The sequence below is a fragment of the Mus pahari genome, chromosome 23 (genome assembly GCF_900095145.1).
Source record: "Mus pahari chromosome 23, PAHARI_EIJ_v1.1, whole genome shotgun sequence".
NCBI classification, from domain to species: Eukaryota; Metazoa; Chordata; class Mammalia; order Rodentia; family Muridae; genus Mus; species Mus pahari.
Window position 1 is genome coordinate 19,786,855 of NC_034612.1, and position 1,043 is coordinate 19,787,897.

At 50.4% G+C, this 1,043-nt stretch overlaps 1 protein-coding gene across 1 annotated transcript in view; it reads left to right on the forward strand.

The window, feature by feature from the left end:
- Positions 1-401: 401 nt before the first annotated feature.
- The window catches only part of Tmem270 (transmembrane protein 270), a 5,177-nt gene continuing 4,535 nt past the window's right edge, over positions 402-1,043 (forward strand). Inside the window, exon 1 of the mRNA XM_021187182.1 lies at positions 402-527. Within this exon, the coding sequence (XP_021042841.1) occupies positions 402-527 (126 nt within the window). The remainder of the gene's footprint in view (positions 528-1,043) is intronic.

Consider the following 1,043-nt stretch of genomic DNA (forward strand, 5'->3'; position numbering starts at 1 on the left):
AGAGAGAGAGAGAGAGAGAGAGAGAGAGAGAGAGAGAGAGAGAGAGAACAGAGGGGTCTCAGTTGAGGATGCTAAACTGTGGCTCCTCCTATGGCAAAACTGCTACCCTCGGGGCCCAGTCTGGAAGGTAAGGCCATAGAGAGTCCATTTCCTCCCTCCTTCATGTTGTTCTTCTTTCTCCACATCCCNATCTCCCTACCACTCCACCCCCATGTCTGGTGTTAAACTACGCGATTCTGAAATGGGCTCTGAGTTTTTTCCCCGGGAGTGGGTAGAGAATTGAGCCTAAGCATCAGACATCTATCTAGTCTGTGATGACCAAGGAGCCAGACTTGAGCTCAGAGGAGCAGGTAAGGGGAGCTATGGCAAAGGATAGTGTGTCATGTGGCAACTGGGTCCCCATGGCAACTGGACCCCCACCCTGTGGCATCTGTGAGGTCACCCTGCCTTTCCTGGATGGAGGAATGGATGGAGGCCAGATCCTGCCTTCTCAGCTTCTGCTGCGGGTTGGGAGGCTTTCTGCACTGGTAAGTAGGGTATGGAGAGGGGACCTGGAGAGATTCAGCCATTCCCAGGCACCAAGGAATAAACAGCCAAGTCCTGAGAACCCCATCTCCAAAGTGCTGTGGCATGGCTGTCTATCCGCAATCTTGTTTCCTTCCTTCTTCTCCTTTCCCCCTTCCTTTCTCCTCTCTCTTCCGTGTGTGTGTGTGTGTGTGTGTGTGTGTGTGTGTGTGTGTGTTTAAGGCAAGGTTCTATTATGTAGCTCTGGTGTCCTGGTACCTTCTATGTAGACCAGGCTGGCCTTGAACTCAGAGATTTGCCAGCCTCTGCCTCCCCTGTGCTGAGAAGAAAGATGTACATTATTATACTTAGCCTTTATTTCTTTCCCTTAAAAAGATTATATATTTATGTCTATAAATTGTGTGTGTGTGTGTGTGTGTGTGTGTGTGTGTGTGTGTGTGTGCTCTCCTGCCATTATGTGGGTCCTGGGGATTCAACTCAGGTAGCAGGCTTGGCAGACAGTGCCTTTACCTGCTGAG